Here is a 17,214-nt window from a genome sequence, read left to right on the forward strand (position 1 = left end):
GGCCCCTCCCCCTCCCTCCCCCGGCCCCTCCCCCTCCCTCCCCCGGCCCCTCCCCCTCCCTCCCCCGGCCCCTCCTCCCCCTCCCTCCCCCGGCCCCTCCTCCCCCTCCCCTCCCCTCCCCCTCCCCTCCCCCTCCCCCTCCCCCAGCCGCACCCCCTCCTCCTCCCCTCCCATGCCCTACCCTTCCTTCCGCTCTGCCCACATTCACTTCCGGGGTCACGCATGTGAGCCGGAAGTTGTCGGTGAGCAGGGAGTTGCCGGGTGACGGCAGGAGCCATGGCAACGCCGGTGAGAGACAGAGACCCAGACACAGACCCGGGGGGGGGGTCACACCGGCACCTGTCACCCCCCACCCCCACCCTCACACCGGGGGATCCTGCCGCGCTCCAGTGGGGCCGCCTGGTGTCACAGACCCGGGGGGAGGGTCAGTGCTGAGGGAGTGCTGCACTGTCGGAGGGTCAGTGCTGAGGGAGTGGGCACTGTCGGAGGGTCAGTGCTGAGGGAGTGCCGCACTGTCAGAGGGTCAGTGCTGAGGGAGTGGGCACTGTCGGAGGGTCAGTGCTGAGGGAGTGCTGTGTTATTGGAGAAAGGTGTTGTGGGGGGTTCTCTCTCGAGTCTGGCTGCATCGTTTACCCTCAACATCGCCGAACGTAGATAATCAGGCTCACTATCACGTTGCTGCCTGAGGGAGTTTGCTGTTCCCAATTTGGAGTTTACACAATCCTAGCACCTGACCGAACCGTTGTGTTGCCTTCAAGGAGATGTCAGCTTTAAAATGTGGTGCTGGAAAAGCGCAGCAGGTCAGGCAGCATCAGGAATCTTCCTGATGAAGGGCTTATGCCCGAAACGTCGACTCTCCTGCTCCTTGGATGCTGCCTGACCTGCTGCGCTTTTCCAGCACCACATTTTTAGCTCTGATCTCCAGCATCTACAGTCCTCACTTTCTCCTTTGAAGAGATTAGATTAGATTACTTACAGTGTGGAAACAGGCCCTTCGGCCCAACAAGTCCACACCGACCCGCCGAAGCGCAACCCACCCATACCCCTACATTTACCCCTTACCTAACACTACAGACAATTTAGCATGACCAATTCACCTGACCCGCACATCTTTGGACTGTGGGAGGAAACCGGAGCACCCGGAGGAAACCCACACAGACACGGGGAGAATGTGCAGACTCCACACAGTCAGTCGCCTGAGTCGGGAATTGAACCCAGGTCGCTGGCGCTGTGAGGCAGCAGTGCTGTGTTATTGTGCCACCGTGCCGCCCAAAGTTGGCCCAAAGTTGAGAAAGTCACTCTCTTAAAAACACCTTTTCAACTCTTGGAGATGGCAAAGACCCTACAGTCAGCCTGGGGGTGGGCTTAGAGGGAGGGTGGGGGGGGGGGGGGGATGTTACAAAAGGCCTCAGTGATTGGGAATCGTGAGGGAGGGAGCATTTCTGATCGCTCGAAACCAGCATCGGGGCAGGGGCTGGGGAATGGTCAAACCAACCACCGCGTGATGGCTCCCACAGACAATCAACCCGCACTCAAAACGGGTGGAGCACTGGGCGGAGGGTGGGCCGCACACCTCAAGGGGGTGGTGTGGGCGGAGAGGGTGATGTTCTGCATTGCTGTGCCCAACTCAGACTTCACCCACTGGCTTTCTGTGCCCCCACCCACTAGAATCTGCCCGAGGACCAGGTGGAGGCCCGCATCCGGCAGGCGATGCGATACAAGGCGGAGGGCAACGAGTACTACAACCAGAGGAGGCTGCGGGAGGCTATCAGTCGTTACCACTGGGCTCTGATGCAGCTCAGGGGCTTGGACCCCAGCGAACCCACCCCCCTGTACGCCTTCGGCGATGAGAAAGTCAAACTCAGCCCTGAGCAGATGGCACTGCTGCGCGACACCGAGTGTGACTGCTACAACAACTTGGCAGGTAACGGCTGCATTCGGGTTGGTGTCCCGTTCGGAAATGGCCCAATCCCGACCCCCCCACCGCCGTCTCCCACCTCCCCTTCCACTCAATCTTTGTCACAGAGTCATACAGCAGAGAAACACGCCCTTCGCCCCCCCAACCTGATCTGGTCCCAGTTGCCAGCACTCGGCCCATATCCCCCTCAAACCCTTCCTATTCACGTACCCATCCATGTGCCTTTTAAACATTGTGTAATCTTCCCATCTCGAGGGTGGTGAAACCGGAGAGCAGAGGTTTCAGGTGATGGGAACAATTTTTAAAGAAAAGCAGGACTTCAGGGATAACTTTTTCCACACGGAGGGTGATGCGTGAATGGAACGAGGTCATAGAGATGTACAGCGCGGAAACAGACCCTTCGGCCCAACCCGTCCATGCCCACCAGATATCCCAACCCAATCTAGTCCCACCTGCCAGCACCCGGCCCATATCCCTCCAAACCCTTCCTATTCATATACCCATCCAGATGCCTCTTAAATGTTGTAATTATACCAGCCTCCACCACATCCTCTGGCAGCTCATTCCATACACTCACCACCCTCTGTGTGGAAAAAGTTGCCCCTTAGGTCTCTTTTATATCTTTCCCCTCTCACCCTAAACCTATGCCCTCGTGTTCTGGACTCCCCCATCCCAGGGAAAAGGCCTTGCCTATTTACCCTATCCATGCTCCCCTCATGATTTTATAAACCTCGATGAGGTCACCCCTCAGCCTCCGACACTCCAGGGAAAACAGCCCCAGCCTGTTCAGCCTCTCCCTACAGCTCAAATCCTTGTCAATCTTTTCTGAACCCTTTCAAGTTTCACAGCGTCTTTCCAATAGGAAGGAGACCAGAATTGCACGTGATATGAGAGGGGGCCGAAGGGTGTGGTGCTGGAAAAGCACAGCTGCTCAGGCAGCGTCTGAGGCGCAGGAGAGTCGACATTCCTGATGAAGAGGTTATGCTCGAATTGTCAATTCTCCTGCTCCTTGGATGCTGCCTGACCGGCTGTGCTTTTCCAGCACCACTCTCTTCGACTCTGATCTCCTGCAGTCCTCACTTCCTCCCGGCTCGAGAGCGGGGGGGGGGGGGGCTCCAGGATTCTGACCCAGGGACGGCCGACATATGTCCCAAGCCTGGATTGGACAGGATCCGATGCAGGGTGCGGTGTTCCCAAGTATTTGCCGCCCTTGTCCTTCTGTGTGATGGAGGTCAGGGATTTGGAAGGTTTTGCCGAGTGAATGTTTGTGAGAGGTGCTGCAGTGTGTCTTGTAGATGGTACACACTGCTAAAAGGAGTGGATTGTGGAGCTGTGCTGGGGCTGCTGTGTCCTGTTGTCGAGCTTCTTGAGTGTTGTTGGAGCTGCACCCATCCAGAGGCAAGTGGGGAGTATTCCCTCACACTCTGCCTTTCACCTTGTCAGTCGAGATCAGGCTCTATGGGGACTCGGGAGGTGAGTTACTTGTTGCGTGATATTTAACTCTGAGTCAGTTGCTGAGGAGAGGTTGCACAAACTGGAACTTAGATGGTCAGGAGGTGATTTGTTCACAATTTCAGTTTTTCTGACTCAGTGCTGAGCGCTGCTGCCTCACAGCACCAGGGATCCAGGTGACTCTGCAGAGTTTGCACATTCACTGTGTGGGTTTCCTCCTGTAGTCCTAAGATATACAGGTTAGGGTGGATTGGCTGTGGGAAATTGTCCCATAGTGCCCAGGGATGTGCAGGTTAGGGTAGATTGGCCGTGGGCAGTTGTCCCGTAGCGTCCAGGGATGTGCAGTCTAGGTAGGTTAGCCGTGGGAAATGCAGGGTTACAGGGATGGGGTAGGAGGGTGAGTTTGGGTGGGTTGCTCTTCAGAGAGTCAGTGTGGACTCAGTGACCCAAATGGCCTCTTTTTCCCATACAGTAGGGATTCGGTGATCACGGGGAACAGATCGAGGTCAGTCGAGAGAAACTGGTCGAGGAATCGCGTGCTGGAGAACAGAGTGGAAAGAGGAGAGCCAGATTTTTCGGTAGTGCAGTTGGGAGATGTTGGATCTCCATCGTGGTCATGGCTCAGATCATTAGTTTTACTTCTGGGACTTTTGGATTTGTGTGACCAGGAAGTATTAAGGGATACAGGATAAGGAGAATTACGGAGGCTGGGTGCAGATCTGTGTGCATCTTTGTCAACGGGCTGTACGTCTAGCTGTGAGAATGTCTCGTTCACCTCTGGCGCCCTAGCCTTGGGAAGCCAGGACGGGGTGGAGATTCCAGCTGCATTGGTGAGGAACCCCTGGGTGTTAACTGCTTGCCTGCTGTTCTCCCCCTCTCCATTCCAGCCTGCCTGCTCCAGTCCGAGAAGGTGAACTACAACAGGGTGCGGGACTACTGCCTGAAGGTATTAGACAGGCAGGCGGATAATGCCAAGGCTCTGTACCGGGCTGGAGTGGCCCTGTACTACATCAGAGATTACGACCGGGCCCTGCACTACCTCTCAGAAGCGGTGAAGCTGTCTCCAAACGGTAAGGGGGCAGCACGGTGGCTCTCTCAATCCGGTCATTGTGTCCATCACTGAAGGAGCATGGCTTTGAGTCCCGCTCCGAGCCCCCAAGGGGCAAAACCCAACCACATAACCCAGCGCTGAGGGAGCGCCACACTGTGGCAGGGTCAGTGCTGAGGGAGCGCCGCACTGTCGGAGGGTCAGTGCTGAGGGAGCGCCGCACTGTCGGAGGGTCAGTGCTGAGGGAGCGCCACACTGTGGCAGGGTCAGTGCTGAGGGCGCGGGCACTGTGGGAGGGTCAGTACTGAGGGAGTGCCGCACTGTGGGAGGGTCAGTGCTGAGGGAGTGGGCACTATCGGACGGTCAGTGCTGAGGGAGTGCTGCACTGTGGGAGGGTCAGTGCTGAGGGAGCGCCACTCTGTGGGAAGGTCAGTGCTGAGGGAGTGGGCACTGTTGGACGGTCAGTGCTGAGGGAGTGGGCACTGTGGGAGGGTCAGTGCTGCGGGAGTGGGCACTGTCGGACGGTCAGTGCTGAGGGAGTGGGCACTGTCGGAGGGTTAGTGCTGAGGGAGTGCTGCACTGTTGGAGGGTCAGTGCTGAGGGAGTACCACACTGTGTGAGGGTCAGTGCTGAGGGAATGGGCACTGTCGGAGGGTCAGTGCTGAGGGAACGCCTCTCTGTGGGAGGGTCAGTGCTGAGGGAGTGCCGCACTGTGGGAGGGTCAGTGCTGAGGGAGTGGGCACTGTGGGAGGGTCAGTGCTGAGGGAGTGCCGCACTGTGGGAGGGTCAGTGCTGAGGGAGTGGGCACTATCGGACGGTCAGTGCTGAGGGAGTGCTGCACTGTGGGAGGGTCAGTGCTGAGGGAGCGCCACTCTGTGGGAAGGTCAGTGCTGAGGGAGTGGGCACTGTTGGACGGTCAGTGCTGAGGGAGTGGGCACTGTGGGAGGGTCAGTGCTGAGGGAGCGCCACACTGTGGCAGGGTCAGTGCTGAGGGAGCGCCGCACTGTCGGAGGGTCAGTGCTGAGGGAGCGCCGCACTGTCGGAGGGTCAGTGCTGAGGGAGCGCCACACTGTGGCAGGGTCAGTGCTGAGGGCGCGGGCACTGTGGGAGGGTCAGTACTGAGGGAGTGCCGCACTGTGGGAGGGTCAGTGCTGAGGGAGTGGGCACTATCGGACGGTCAGTGCTGAGGGAGTGCTGCACTGTGGGAGGGTCAGTGCTGAGGGAGCGCCACTCTGTGGGAAGGTCAGTGCTGAGGGAGTGGGCACTGTTGGACGGTCAGTGCTGAGGGAGTGGGCACTGTGGGAGGGTCAGTGCTGCGGGAGTGGGCACTGTCGGACGGTCAGTGCTGAGGGAGTGGGCACTGTCGGAGGGTTAGTGCTGAGGGAGTGCTGCACTGTTGGAGGGTCAGTGCTGAGGGAGTACCACACTGTGTGAGGGTCAGTGCTGAGGGAATGGGCACTGTCGGAGGGTCAGTGCTGAGGGAACGCCTCTCTGTGGGAGGGTCAGTGCTGAGGGAGTGCCGCACTGTGGGAGGGTCAGTGCTGAGGGAGTGGGCACTGTGGGAGGGTCAGTGCTGAGGGAGTGCCGCACTGTGGGAGGGTCAGTGCTGAGGGAGTGGGCACTATCGGACGGTCAGTGCTGAGGGAGTGCTGCACTGTGGGAGGGTCAGTGCTGAGGGAGCGCCACTCTGTGGGAAGGTCAGTGCTGAGGGAGTGGGCACTGTTGGACGGTCAGTGCTGAGGGAGTGGGCACTGTGGGAGGGTCAGTGCTGCGGGAGTGGGCACTGTCGGACGGTCAGTGCTGAGGGAGTGGGCACTGTCGGAGGGTTAGTGCTGAGGGAGTGCTGCACTGTTGGAGGGTCAGTGCTGAGGGAGTACCACACTGTGTGAGGGTCAGTGCTGAGGGAATGGGCACTGTCGGAGGGTCAGTGCTGAGGGAACGCCTCTCTGTGGGAGGGTCAGTGCTGAGGGAGTGCCGCACTGTGGGAGGGTCAGTGCTGAGGGAGTGGGCACTGTGGGAGGGTCAGTGCTGAGGGAATGCCGCTCTGTGGGAAGGTCAGTGCTGAGGGAGTGGGCACTGTCGGACGGTCAGTACTGAGGGAGTGGGCACTGTGGGAGGGTCAGTGCTGAGGGAGTGGGCACTGTCGGACGGTCAGTGCTGAGGGAGCACCGCATGTCTTTGCAGAGTGTTAACAATCTGATGGCCACTACTGGAAGGAGGGGTGGGGAAGGGGTTGCTCTGGAGTAAGGGCAATCTGTCACACCCAAGTTTCCTGGGGCCAATAATTAACATCCCCACTCGTGCCAACTTAAATCTGTGAGCACCAAGGGCATTTATTGCATGGCTATCCCTGGGATCTTCCTGTGTGCAAGCCCGTGCACACACTGTACAGGAACAGAAACCGAAAGAGCGCAACGTCCCGCGGTGGGGATCCGGGGCTACAGAAATGCAGCTCAGCCCGCGATGCCCCAGCTGGTCGAATGGCTGATGAGTTGCGTCACAGCTGCCCAGTTCTCACAGTTCTCACCGCCTCTTCCGCAGATGTCCAAGTGAAGAGGTACCTGCAGGAGACCGAGCGATGCCTCACCCAGTACCACAAGCGGGAGAAATTGATGTACAAAGAGATGTTTGCCAAGTGAGCGTAGCGGTACCCTCATGCCTGGTTCCTCGTTGCCACCCATTGGAACATTTGCCTCAGCTCCCCTCCACCCCCCACCCCCCCACCCCAACCCAGCACCTCGTGTATCCCTCAGCAGGGAGGAAGGAAGGACGGCACATTTCACGTCTGTTCAGAGTGAACTTGGTGGCACCCCCCTATGTCAAATCTACCCGTCTGCAGATTGCTACCGACTGTCTCTGGTCAGGGTGGCGTTGGGCGTGTGTTGCGTATACACCGTTATTTAATCCAGGCACCGGAATGATGCGTGTGTGTTTTTTTTTTGTTGCTTTTCATTTCCACTGAAATGATAAAAAGAGATGCCCGATGTTTTCGGATCGGCGAGGGTGTGGCACTTTTCATTTCAGTCCTCGCTGGGAATTGAGTCAGAGAGACACCCGAACCTTGGAAGAGGGTCCGGAGGAGATTTATCGGACAGGGAGGGGAATGGTATTCAAGGGGGGGGGGGGTCCGCTTGATGTGGAGGGACCGACAAAGCAATGATTATTCACCTTCCAGGACAGAAGGTTAAGGGGGAAATTGAATTGAGTTGTTCAACATCATGGGCGCTTGCTAGATGAAGTACAGGGAAACTGTTTCCAGAAACAAGGGCAGGCATAGAGATGTACAGCAGGGAAACAGACCCTTCGGTCCAACTCCTCCATGCCGACCAGATATCCTAAATTAATCTCATCCCATTTGCCAGCACTTGGTCCACATCCCTCTAAACCCTTCTAATTCATATACCCATCCAGATGCCTTTTAGATGCTGTAATTGTACCAGCCTCCACCATTGCACACACGCACAACCCTCTGTGTGAAATAGTTGCCCCTTGGGTCCCTTTTAAATCTTTCCCCTCTCACCTTAGACCCTCTAGTTCTGGACTCCCCCCCCAGTGCAGGGAAAAGACCTTCTCTACTCACCCTACCCATGTCCTTCATGATTAAATAAACCTCTATAATGTCACCCCTCAGCCTCTGATGGTCCAGGGAAAACAGCCCCAGCCTGTTCCACCCCTCCTTATAGCTCATGCCCTCAAACCGGGACAGCATCCTTGTAAATCTTTTCTGAACCCTTTCAAGTTTCACAACGTCTGTCCTACAGCGGGGAGACCAGAATCCTAACCAAGGTCCTGTCCAGGCACCAGTGAGAAACATATTGCAGAGAACTGACTCAAGAGGGGAGACTTTTCGATGCATCGAGTTATTTCGGATCTGGATTGCCTGTACAGGGGAAGCAGATTCCCAACATATTTGAAAGGGACTCATTGGCAGGGCTATGGGATGGGTGGACAGAGTCTGTTAAAGAGCTAGAATGGACACAGCAGGCCGAGTAGCCTTCTGTCCCATCACTAGGCTGTTTTGCCTGGAGCATCAGAGGCTGAGGGGTGACCTTATAGATGTTTACAAAATTATGAGGAGCACGGATAGGGTAAATAGGCAAAGTCTTTTCCCTGGGTTCAGGGAGTCCAGAACTAGAGGGCATAGGTTTAGGGTGAGAGGGGAAAGATATAAAAGAGACCGAAGGGGCAACTTTTTCACGCAGAGGGTGGTACGTGTATGGAATGAGCTGCCAGAGGATGTGGTGGAGACTGGTACAATTGCAACATTTAAGAGGCATCTGGATGGGTATATGAATAGGAAGGGTTTGGAGGGATATGGGCCGGGTGCTGGCAGGTGGGACTAGATTGGGTTGGGATATCTGGGTCAGCATGGACGGGTTGGACCGAAGGGTCTGTTTCCGTGCTCTACATCCCTATGACTCTAGTGGGTCCCTCGCGCAGCATTGTCATCCCAGCTCCCTCACTGACGGCCGTGATGCCTACCCCAGTCGAACGTCCCAGTCTGTTGTACCCCCAAACACAAACCGAGTCAGGCAGACTGCAATCACACAGCTTTAATGGGACTCCACATTCATTCAGTATCGGAAAAACATTACATCCCAGCAGGAAAAGTCAGTTTACAAACTTCTTCCCATAAAGAAACCATTCGAGATTTTGTTTTTTTAAAAAAAGGTGTTTTTTTTAAAAAAAAAAGAAACTTTTTGTTTTAAGGCACACCATTTCACATTGCTGCACTTCCCAGGAAAACACAGCCCTTCGGCCCGTCTTCGCCCTGCCAGAATGGTGCTGGCCTCGCCCTCTGTTTTCCCTTCGCCCGTCCTGTACCCCCCCTCCCCTCCTCAAGACCTGGGGTGGGGGTGGTAAGAGAAGGGGGGGGTGAAGGGGTGCTGGGAATCTCAAAGAGAGAGGGGTGTCTAAATTCTACCCTCCATGTTCGAAGATGCTGGGCCGCGAAGCCACCCATTGGCGAATAGCTGGTCGGGGGGCCCAATTTCCCTCATGTTTGGAGTTTAGAAGGTTCAAGGGTATGGCGAGGGGGGGGGGATGGGGGGAACCTGATTGAAATACACAAAATTCTAACAGGGCTAGGAAAAGACGACGCAGGGAGGGTGTTTCCTCCCCTTTGGGTCAGGGGGTCTCGGGCACATGGTCTCAGGATAGGGCCAGTTAGGATTGAGCAGAGCAGGAATGTTCCTTCACTCAGAGGATGGCGAACCCCTGGGAGGCTGGGTCCCTGCGGACCTTCAGAAAAAAAAGGAAATCTTGTTTTGAAAAGATATTTAAAGAGGTATGGCGGGAAAGCGAGAACACGGCATTGAGATCAAGCATCAGCCACCACCCTCTTGCATAGCAGGAGGGGCTGGAAGGGCCGAATGGCCTGTTGCTGCTACTGTCCCCACATTTGCCTCGCTCTCCCACCACAGTCGGTGTTCTGGAGGTTCCCCCACCTCACCCCACTCCCCCCAAGGCCCTTTATCATCCCAGGGGAAGATTGCACACCCTCACCTCTCCAAAGAGCTGAAGGGACGGATTTCCTTCCTCTCGCCCGCTCCTGACCACTGGAGGGGGCAGATTTCTTTTCTCCCCCTGTTCCCTTCACCCCCCTTCCCCCTCCCCAACAGGAGGTGGGGGAGAGCAGAGCTTACCCCCCAATAACTGAGGGGACAGATCTCACCCCCTCAGCCCTGTCCCCGACAACTCGGGGGGCAAATGTCACCCCTGTGGCCCACCCCCCGAGGGAGAGAGGGTCAGATCTCACCCCCTGCTCTCTCCCCCACCCCCAACCAGAGGTCACTTGGAGGAGTTGTTCACCTTGAGGGACCAAGGCCGGATGGAGAGCTGGACCTTCTTCCTGAGCTCCTTGAAGGACTTGGACCGGTGGAAGCGACCCTCCAAGGGGGCCCCTCCCAGTCTGGGCAAGGTGTCGGCGCCGGCCTCCTGGGCCCGACCCAGCCGCGGGGAGGCGGGAGGCCCGCCGGGGCAGGAGCGCTGCCGGCGGCTGAGGAAAGCCTGGGCCTGGCTGAGGAGGCTGGGCCTCCTGTGCCCGCAGCGGCCGGCGATCTCCAGCACCGAGGCCCACTTCCTCTGGCGGCCGCGGGTGGCGCCAGAGCTGCCAGGGGACGCCGCGGCGCCCACCGGGGCTGAGTCCAGGTGGGCCTCCGAGAGGGAGCGGGCGGTCGAATCCCTGCCGGGCCTCGGCTCCCAGGAGTCGGCCTGCGCCGAGGGGCACTTGACCAGCTCCCGGTGCAGGTGCCGCCCCCGGTAGAGAGGGGCTTCAGAGGGGCCCGGCGGCTGCTGGCCCATCTCCGAGTAGGCCCCGCAAGCCTGGGCCTCTCCTGGTGAGCGCGGGGCCTTGTCCGAGCTGGGGCAGCAGGTGGAGATCCTCCGGCGGAGCTTCCAGCCAGCGGCGGGGAGACTGGCCAGAGCTCCACCCGACGCCAAGGAGCTCTGGCTGTAGACCGACGACAGTGAGAGGCTCTTGGCCCGACAGGCCAGCTCAGAGCGGCCTGGGAGAGGCCTACACCGCGACCGCAGCACCAGGCCCGAGATGTACTTGTCCAGCCGGCCCCGGTAGGCCTCCAGCGGCTCCTGGGCCTCGGGGATCCCTTCGCCCGCGGCCCCTGCTTCCCTGGGAGGGGGCAGGCCCAGGGGGTAGGCCCGGGCTGAGCAGGCCGTGAACAGGGGGCTCTGCAGAGCCACGGCGTGCAGGGGGCTCGGGTAGTGGTAGACCTCCGCACCGTGCCGGGAGACCAGGTCACACCGGTACTTACGGTCCGGAGGACCCGGTGGTAACCAGGAGCCAGGGCTGGAGGGTGAGGGCCCTCCACCCGGGTCAGCGCTCAGAAAGCGACGAAGAGTGATCAGGTCTCCTGGAGAGACAGAGAGAAGGCCGGTTAGAGACGATCCATCAGAGCAACAACACCTCCCCCCACCCCTCACCCACACAAACCCTCATATTCACCCCACACACACACACTGTCGGAGGGTCAGTGCTGAGGGAGTGGGCACTGTCGGAGGGTCAGTGCTGAGGGAGCGCCGCACTGTGGGAGGGTCAGCGCTGAGGGAGCGCGCAGTCGGAGGGTCAGTGCTGAGGGGGTGCCGCGCTGTCCGAGGGTCAGTGCTGAGGGAGTGTCACACTGTCGGAGGGTCAGTGCTGAGGGAGTGGGCACTGTCGGAGGGTCAGTGCTGAGGGAGTGTCGCACTGTCGGAGGGTCAGTGCTGAGGGAGTGTCGCACTGTCGGAGGGTCAGTGCTGAGGGAGTGTCGCACTGTCGGAGGGTCAGTGCTGAGGGAGTGGGCACTGTCGGAGGGTCAGTGCTGAGGGGATGGGCAGAGAGATGCCTGTCAGGTTCCTGCGACCGAGGGAGGTGGAGGGGGTGTTAATTCGGGAATCCTATGATGTATATATTACGCACAGAGGCAAGACAGAGAGCATCGAGGGGATCTTTACCTGTGGAGACAGGCCTCTGGGAGACTCTGCACCTCCTAAGGGCCCCACCGGCCTCTCCAGTGTGTACCTCACGGCCAGACAGCAGCATCCTTTGCGATCGGAGCTCCCCGAAACAGACGGCCGCATCGTCCGTTGAGCGGGGCCTGTTCCGGTGGCTGTTCGGCCGGGGAAGCTGCGTGAGGGACTGCATACTCCACCTGGAGCTTGATGGACACTCGCTGTACACCGACGTACAGGAGTTGGAGAGGGAGCATGACGTGCTGTCACTGACATCGTAAAACCCTGCCCGCCCGCCGTGCGAGAGAGAGAGAGAGAGAGAGATATAGTCAGAGCCACAGACACTGTGTAACCCATTCCCCCTCCCCACACCCCGTTTCTGACACAGTCACACACCCCCCACCCCCCCCCCCAACCCCACCGCCTCAATATCTCTCTTACCCAGGTTATCAACACTATCCCATCCCCACTCTGATTTCCTCCCTCTCTCCTCCAGCCCCCTCCACCCCCCTCCCTCTCTCCTCCAGCCCCCTCCACCCCCCTCCCTCTCTCCTCCAGCCCCCTCCATCCCCCTCTCTCTCTCCTCCATCCCCCTCCCTCTCTCCTCCAGCCCCCTCCATCCCCCTCCCTCTCTCCTCCAGCCCCCTCCATCCCCCTCCCTCTCTCCTCCATCCCCCTCCATCCCCCTCCCTCTCTCCTCCAGCCCCCTCCATCCCCCTCCCTCTCTCCTCCAGCCCCCTCCATCCCCCTCCCTCTCTCCTCCAGCCCCCTCCATCCCCCTCCCTCTCTCCTCCATCCCCCTCCCTCTCTCCTCCAGCCCCCTCCATCCCCCTCCCTCTCTCCTCCAGCCCCCTCCATCCCCCTCTCCTCCAGCCCCCCCCATCCCCCTCTCCTCCAGACCCCCCCCATCCCCCTCTCCTCCAGCCCCCTCCATCCCCCTCCCTCTCTCCTCCAGACCCCCCCATCCCCCTCTCCTCCAGCCCCCCCCATCCCCCTCTCCTCCAGACCCCCCCATCCCCCTCTCCTCCAGCCCCCCCATCCCCCTCTCCTCCAGCCCCCTCCATTCCCCCCCCCTCTCCTCCAGCCTCCAGCCCCCTCCATTCCCCCCTCCCTCTCTCCTCCAGTCCCCTCCCTCTCTCCTCCAGTTCCCTCCCTCTCTCCTCCCTCCCCTCCACTCCACTCCACCCCCTCCCTCTCTCTCTCTCTCTCTCTCTCCTCCAGCCCCCTCCCTCCCACTGCCCAACGTCTTTCCCTTCACTCTCCTTCCTTAGACCTCAGACCTGCCCATTTTAACAGATCAGCAATGTCCCTGGGGCCAACGGACACCCATACAAATACAGGGAGCAGAATTAAGGCCGTTTGGCCCATCGAGTCTCCTCCGCCACTCTCCTGCCCTTCTCCATGTGTGGCCAATGGAACACTAACAGAGTAATTCCTGTAACCTTCGACCCCCTTACTAATCAAGGCCCTTTCTATCCCTTGCTCTTAATGATACTCAGTGACCTGGCCCCCCCCGGAGATTCCCCACCCTCTGGCTGAACAGATTTCTCCTCGCTTTGCTTCGAAAGTGTCGTCCCTTTCCTCTGAGGCCATGCCCAGTTAGTGGAGACATCCCGTTCCACATCTACTGCAGCGTTCCCCTCCCCACTCTGCAGCCCAGGCGGGTCTCACAGACCCTTCGGCCCGACTGTAACGCCAAGCCAGACTAGCCCCCAACCTGCCCGCGCTTGACCGGATATCCCAAATTCAGGCAACATGGCCTTCTCAATCCTGTCCAAGGAGAGCAGCGTCTATTCCCATGACTGCGTCAGCACCCACCCAGCCCCCTCACCCGGATTACGAGAAGATTTCTCCTCACAGGGAGTAAGCATCTCCGAGCTCTCGGCCCTGGATCAGTACCTGAGCTAGGCCGGGAGTCAGAGTCGAGGTTTTCCACAGGGCTGTCGGTGAGCAGTAGCCCCGAGCCAAGCCTCTCCAGGCCCACGGACATCGCAGGCAGCTCTGGAGGCCGCTCTGCCCTCCCACCTCGTGCCGTCCCGGGGGATTTGGCACCCGACGTCAGGGAGGGCTGGGGTTCCCCCGGGCTGGAGGGCTCCTCTGGGGGTCGATAGGGCCCATCCTCCAGGCCTGAGATGGGTTGGCTCTCACCACTGCCCGGGCGGGTCCCGGCGAGCTGGTGGAGAGGACTCCGCTGGGTGTCAGGGTGACCAGGTGCCAGTGAGCAGGTCTGTAAAAAAAACACACACACAAACCACACAACATAATCACTGCATTGCACTATCCACAGGTAACAGTGTACACACCCTATCTCCCTCTCGCCCCCTACACCCCCACCCTATCTCCCTCTCGCCCCCTACGCCCCCTCCCTATCTCTCTCGCCCCCTCCAATCCCAGCCTCTTGAGCATCTACCCCCTCTGCTGATTCCCATCGCTCCACCATGTTCCCAGAGCTGCATGAAGCCCTGGGCTCTGGCGGAGTCTCCCTAAACCCCTCTCCCTTGCTCTCTGTCCTTCCAGATGACCTTAAAAATCTGACTCTTTTACCCTGACAGTAGATTTGATGACATCAGTTTCTTCAGCTGACATACAATCATCCCATGTTAGGCACGTGATAAACCCAAGATCATAAACTTGCTGTTCCATTCAAAAAAAAAGGACTAGCCATGAACTCAAAATCTGGTCCTCACTGGCCCCTTGCTCTGTCCTAATATTTCCACAGGGATATCTATCAGGTAGGGAGCAGGGAAGAGACTGGGCACCTTACAAACCAGAACAGTGCATCAGACTGAATACGGAGGGCTTGTTTCGTCCTGCAATGTACTGAAATAATTTGAAAACTTATCAGGAGGAAATATGTTCCACCCCCAAGATCAAATAGCTAGCCAGTACTGGGGCAGGTCGCTGTCAGGGAAAGGAGTGACAGATGAAGGGACAAGGTGAACTACAGCAAAACCCTGGGTTTTCCAGCAGAGAGTTACAGACTGGAATCTAATCGAGGGGTTCGGGGTGGTTTATATACAGAATAACAGAATCCCTGGGAGGGAGTTACAGACTGGAATCTAAATAGAAGGGTCTAGTGGGGTTATACACAGAATAATGGGTACCTGGGAGGGAGTCACAGACTGGAATCTAAATAGAGGGGTCTAGTGGGGTTATACACAGAATAATGGGTACCTGAGAGGGAGTTACAGACTGGAATCTAATCGAGGGGTTTGGGGTGGTTTATACACAGAACAAGATACCTGGGAGTGAGTTACAGATTGGAATCTAATTGAGGGGTTCGGGTGGTTTATATACAGAATAACAGATCCCCGGGAGGGAGTCACAGACTGGAATCTAACCGAGGGGGCCTAGGGATGGTTATATATTTGTAAAACAGCAGCTTGCCAGCAGTCAGGTGAAGCTGGGAATGAAGGTGCAGTGTGTACGTGATGCCAGGAACATACTGTCCTGTTGTGACGGGTGACAGGTGTGTAGTCCCTGTGCGGAGTTTGATGTGGTCGTTATCTGATTGCCACATACTAAGCTGTGAGTTTGTGTGCAGACTGACTCACTTCAACAAACACAGGGGCCCCTGTCGATAACACACCACTAATTACACCGAGCAGCATCTGCCGCAGCCCGGGGAAACCTCCGGCCTTAGCTCCCAGAAACCTGGCTCCCCATTTCCCCCTCCCCCACGTTTGCTTCGACAAGCTGCCCACACCGTCGCTGAGAGCGCGTGGCGTGTCTAGTTTGGTACGCTTCCCTGCACTCCCCACCACAACCGGGCAGTCAGATCATGGTGCCATTTGGCATCGCCAGTCTGGGATCGTCCTCAACTTGCAAGGGACAACATTTTTCCCCGTGGCCTAACCAATGTCCTGTACAGCCACAACATGACCTCCCGACTCCTGTACCCAATGCACTGACCAATAAAGGAAAGCATACCAAACGCTGCCTTCACTATCCTATCTACCTGCGACTCCACTTTCAAGGAGCTATGACCCTGCACTCCGAGGTCTCTTTGTTCATAGAACATAGAACAATACAGCACAGAACAGGCCCTTCGGCCCACGATGTTGTGCTGAAAATTTGGCCTAGCTTAAGCACCTATCCATGTACCTATCCAATTGCCGCTTAAAGGTCACCAATGATTCTGACTCTGCCACTCCCACAGGCAGCGCATTCCATGCCCCCACCACTCTCTGGGTAAAGAACCTACCCCTGACATCCCCCCTATACCTTCCACCCTTCACCTTAAATTTATGTCCCCTTGTAACACTCTGTTGTACCCGGGGAAAAAGTCTCTGACTGTCTACTCTATCTATTCCTCTGATCATCTTATAAACCTCTATCAAGTCACCCCTCATCCTTCGCCGTTCCAATGAGAAAAGGCCTAGCACTCTCAACCTATCCTCGTACGACCTATTCTCCATTCCAGGCAACATCCTGGTAAATCTCCTCTGCACCCTCTCCAAAGCTTCCACATCTTTCCTAAAGTGAGGCGACCAGAACTGCACACAGTACTCCAAATGTGGCCTTACCAAGGTCCTGTACAGCTGCAACATCACCTCACGACTCTTGAATTCAATCCCTCTGCTAATGAATGCTAATACACCATAGGCCTTCTTACAAGCTCTATCCACCTGAGTGGCAACTTTCAAAGAGCTATGAACATAGACCCCAAGATCCCTCTGCTCCTCCACCTTACTAAGAACCCTACCGTTAACCCTGTAAAAACAACTAGACCCTTCAATGCAGCAGGAGAAAGTGAGGTCTGCAGATGCTGGAGATCAGAGCTGAAAATATGTTGCTGGAAAAGCGCAGCAGGTCAGACAGCATCCAAGGAACAGGAAATTCGACGTTTCGGGCATAAGCCCTTCATCACGAATGAGGAAAGTGTGTTGCTGGAAAAGCGCAGCAGACATATTTTCACCTTCAATGCGTAAAAAAATGAGGTCTGCAGATGCTGGAGATCACAGCTGAAAATGTGTTGCTGGTCAAAGCACAGCAGGCCAGGCAGCATCTCAGGAATAGGGAATAGGCCAGGCAGACATGGTGGTTAAGGAGATTATGCCATGTTTGCCTTTATTAGTCAAGGTAAAAGTGGAGAGGTTCTGATGAATCTGTACCTAACATTAATCAGGCCCCAGGTGGATTACAGTGTGCAGTTCCGGTCGCTGCTCTACAGGAAGGACATGTTTGCGCTGGAGAGGGTGTAGAGGAAGTTCCCTTGCATATTGCCTGGGATGGAGCATTTTAATGAAGCAGAGAGACTGGCATTGTTTTGCTTCGAGTAGAGAATGCTGAGGGGGTAGGGGTGGAGTTACCTAATTGAGGAACATGGATAGGAGCAAATTGGAAGCAA

At 57.3% G+C, this 17,214-nt stretch overlaps 2 protein-coding genes across 2 annotated transcripts in view; one reads left to right on the forward strand and one right to left on the reverse strand.

The window, feature by feature from the left end:
* The first annotated feature begins 209 nt into the window (after positions 1-209).
* LOC132836285 (tetratricopeptide repeat protein 9C-like) lies at positions 210-7,416 on the forward strand. The gene is made up of 4 exons (XM_060855673.1): positions 210-288; positions 1,669-1,924; positions 4,258-4,440; positions 6,960-7,416. Exons 1-4 carry the CDS (start codon positions 277-279, stop codon positions 7,055-7,057), a joined length of 549 nt encoding a protein of 182 aa, XP_060711656.1. The 5' UTR covers positions 210-276; the 3' UTR covers positions 7,058-7,416.
* Positions 7,417-8,956: 1,540 nt separating this feature from the next.
* The window catches only part of LOC132836335 (dapper homolog 1-like), a 19,495-nt gene continuing 11,237 nt past the window's right edge, over positions 8,957-17,214 (reverse strand). Inside the window, exons 2-4 of the mRNA XM_060855778.1 lie at positions 13,764-14,091; positions 11,868-12,149; positions 8,957-11,287 (exon numbers count right to left, since the gene is read on the reverse strand). Coding sequence (XP_060711761.1) covers positions 10,209-11,287; positions 11,868-12,149; positions 13,764-14,091 — 1,689 coding nt within the window. The 3' untranslated portion in view covers positions 8,957-10,208. The remainder of the gene's footprint in view (positions 11,288-11,867; positions 12,150-13,763; positions 14,092-17,214) is intronic.

This window comes from Hemiscyllium ocellatum, chromosome 46 (assembly GCF_020745735.1).
Source record: "Hemiscyllium ocellatum isolate sHemOce1 chromosome 46, sHemOce1.pat.X.cur, whole genome shotgun sequence".
In the NCBI taxonomy this organism is placed as follows: domain Eukaryota; kingdom Metazoa; phylum Chordata; class Chondrichthyes; order Orectolobiformes; family Hemiscylliidae; genus Hemiscyllium; species Hemiscyllium ocellatum.

Excerpts from the sequence above, each read along its gene's own strand:
- LOC132836285 (XM_060855673.1), top strand. Across the intron at positions 1,925-4,257 it reads CTGCTACAACAACTTGGCAG|CCTGCCTGCTCCAGTCCGAG; the intron begins GTAACGGCTGCA and ends TCTCCATTCCAG. Across the intron at positions 4,441-6,959 it reads GGTGAAGCTGTCTCCAAACG|ATGTCCAAGTGAAGAGGTAC; the intron begins GTAAGGGGGCAG and ends CCTCTTCCGCAG.